Source organism: Pundamilia nyererei, unplaced genomic scaffold (assembly GCF_000239375.1).
Source record: "Pundamilia nyererei isolate P.nyererei 1_Seehausen unplaced genomic scaffold, PunNye1.0 scaffold00170, whole genome shotgun sequence".
In the NCBI taxonomy this organism is placed as follows: domain Eukaryota; kingdom Metazoa; phylum Chordata; class Actinopteri; order Cichliformes; family Cichlidae; genus Pundamilia; species Pundamilia nyererei.
This window is the reverse complement of record NW_005187571.1, coordinates 227,911-230,159: the sequence shown is the minus strand read 5'-3', so window position 1 is coordinate 230,159 and position 2,249 is coordinate 227,911. Positions and strand designations below refer to the sequence as shown.

The 2,249-nt window shown below is 35.1% G+C and overlaps 1 protein-coding gene across 1 annotated transcript in view; it reads left to right on the top strand.

The window, feature by feature from the left end:
- The window catches only part of LOC102209111 (adenosylhomocysteinase 2-like), a 15,346-nt gene extending 13,341 nt beyond the window's left edge, over positions 1-2,005 (top strand). Inside the window, exons 14-17 of the mRNA XM_005745932.1 lie at positions 401-469; positions 584-662; positions 1,398-1,518; positions 1,608-2,005. Coding sequence (XP_005745989.1) covers positions 401-469; positions 584-662; positions 1,398-1,518; positions 1,608-1,614 — 276 coding nt within the window. The 3' untranslated portion in view covers positions 1,615-2,005. The remainder of the gene's footprint in view (positions 1-400; positions 470-583; positions 663-1,397; positions 1,519-1,607) is intronic.
- Positions 2,006-2,249: the final 244 nt, after the last annotated feature.

The following is a 2,249-nucleotide window of genomic DNA, read 5'->3' as shown; positions in this document are numbered from 1 at the left end:
GCCTTAGGAGCCCTTTTAAGCGCTAGGAATCTTGAGGAATAGCTTTTATATTAACTGGGATTGTCGTGTCACTTTTAGGGGAAATTCTAAGAAAACTTCATGATTCTGAGAATTTTCTTAGAATTTGGCCGCTAGGAGCCACTTTTTACACAAAGATTCTTTAGGGATACGGGCCCAGGTGTGTATCCTCCAAAAGTAAATAATAACATCAGACAGCACAGGAAGACCATTCGTGTACGCTGTGCTTTAAACTGGGGGCTCATACTACACTAATCATAACGTTATCCTGTTTAGTACATACAAACCACAGTTCAATTGGGATGAAATATTATTTCAAATGGTTGTAATCATAGCCGCTCTTACGTGATTTGTTTTCATTTAGTATTGACTTTCCTCTCAGGGTCGTTTGCTGAATCTGAGCTGCTCTACCGTGCCCTCATTTGTCCTCTCCATCACTGCCGCTACCCAGGTAAGAACACAGATTTACAAAGTGGTTATTCTTTTCTAAATGCACCACAGCAGCTCTGTCAGTCATTAGGCTGCTCGCAGTCACTTTTAGTTAACTTTCGCTGTTATGTTTCAGGCCATGGCTCTCATAGAGCTGTACAATGCCCCAGAAGGAAGATACAACAAGGATGTCTACCTGCTGCCAAAGAAGATGGGCAAGTTACAATGCATTCTTCATTTTAAAAAGGACTTTTTCCCTCCCACTGTTGCCAAGTGCTTGCACATGTTGGTTGTAGGGTTTTTACCTTTTAATATAAAGTGTCTTGAGGACTGTTGTTGTATCTGGTGCTATACAATTAAAACTGAATTTAATTTAATTACTTTCTCTTTCTATCCCACAGCTGTTAATGTATCTTGTACTCGATACTAAGCTTTAGTTACTTACCATTTTGTATTGGAAATCTACAATATATAAGTGATATACCTGTAATACAGTCATTAAAAAGTTACAAAATTAAAATGCATATAAATGAATTAATTATTATGATCTAATAATATAAAGTGATTGTGGAAAAGTGCCATTCTACATAATGACTACATTTACTTTAGTGTTACTAGATACTTTAAATATGTTTTTTATATTATATAGCATGATAATTATTAAGCTACTTAAATGGGATTTTATTTTATTTAAGTAAAAAAAAAAAGTCTAAATACTTTTTTGCACTTTGCACTATCCAACACAAAATCAAGCTCAAATTCAAGCTTGAAAACATTCACATAATACATTTGTAATGGGTCTCAGGGCTGCACATAAGCCTGAAAATCATATCAAATGTTTTATAGACCATTATAATTTTATTTGTCATTAATTATTCTTTTTCCTGTTTTATCAGTATAGCCAAGAAGGAAATTAAGGTGTGATCATCTTTGTGTCTCCATATTTTCAGATGAATACGTGGCCAGCCTTCACCTGCCGATATTTGACGCACACCTCACAGAGTTGTCAGATGATCAGGCCAAGTACATGGGCATCAGCAAACACGGACCCTTCAAACCAAACTATTACAGGCATAAACTTGTCTCTCTCACATAGACAAACACTAACATACATTTTAACGTTTAATGTTTCTGATCTTTTTTTGTTTTTGTTGTAACAGGTATTGATGTTTTGCTCACAAAATTGACGGACAGACGCTCTTCAGAAAAGCTGCTGTGAAAACAGGAGCGGTGACGCCCTCTACAGTCTGAAGCTTTACAGAGTGTATCTGAAGCAACAGCATATTAAGACTGACTTTTCTGTATTCCTATGTATTGTACACTGTTCCAGATTTTCACATTGTCCACAGTAACCAGAATTTAATCAGTATGATGTCTTAATTCAAGAGGGAGGAAATGAAAAACTGTTCTGAATGGGACGGAGTTGCTTTTCTATCAGCTGAATGGAGTACCTGAAAACGTACTCTTGTCACATCACCTAAAACCCCCATCCTTTTCTAACATTTAGATAAATTAATTTTAACTAACAGGCAAGTTGTTAGACTTTTGTACATATAAAATTATTATAATAAAAAATACATTTTACTCTTTCTGCATTTCTGCTTTATAACTTGAAAACACCAAAACCACCAATGAACTTTCTAACTTATAAACCATAGAACAACTTAATGAACACTATTTGACTTATTTGTATTGATAGATACGGTTGCAGTTGTGTACAACTTTGTATATTCAGGTTTATTTCCGAATTTCCCAGAGGAACCCACCCGAGGGATTAATAAAGTTTTATCTTATCTTATCTT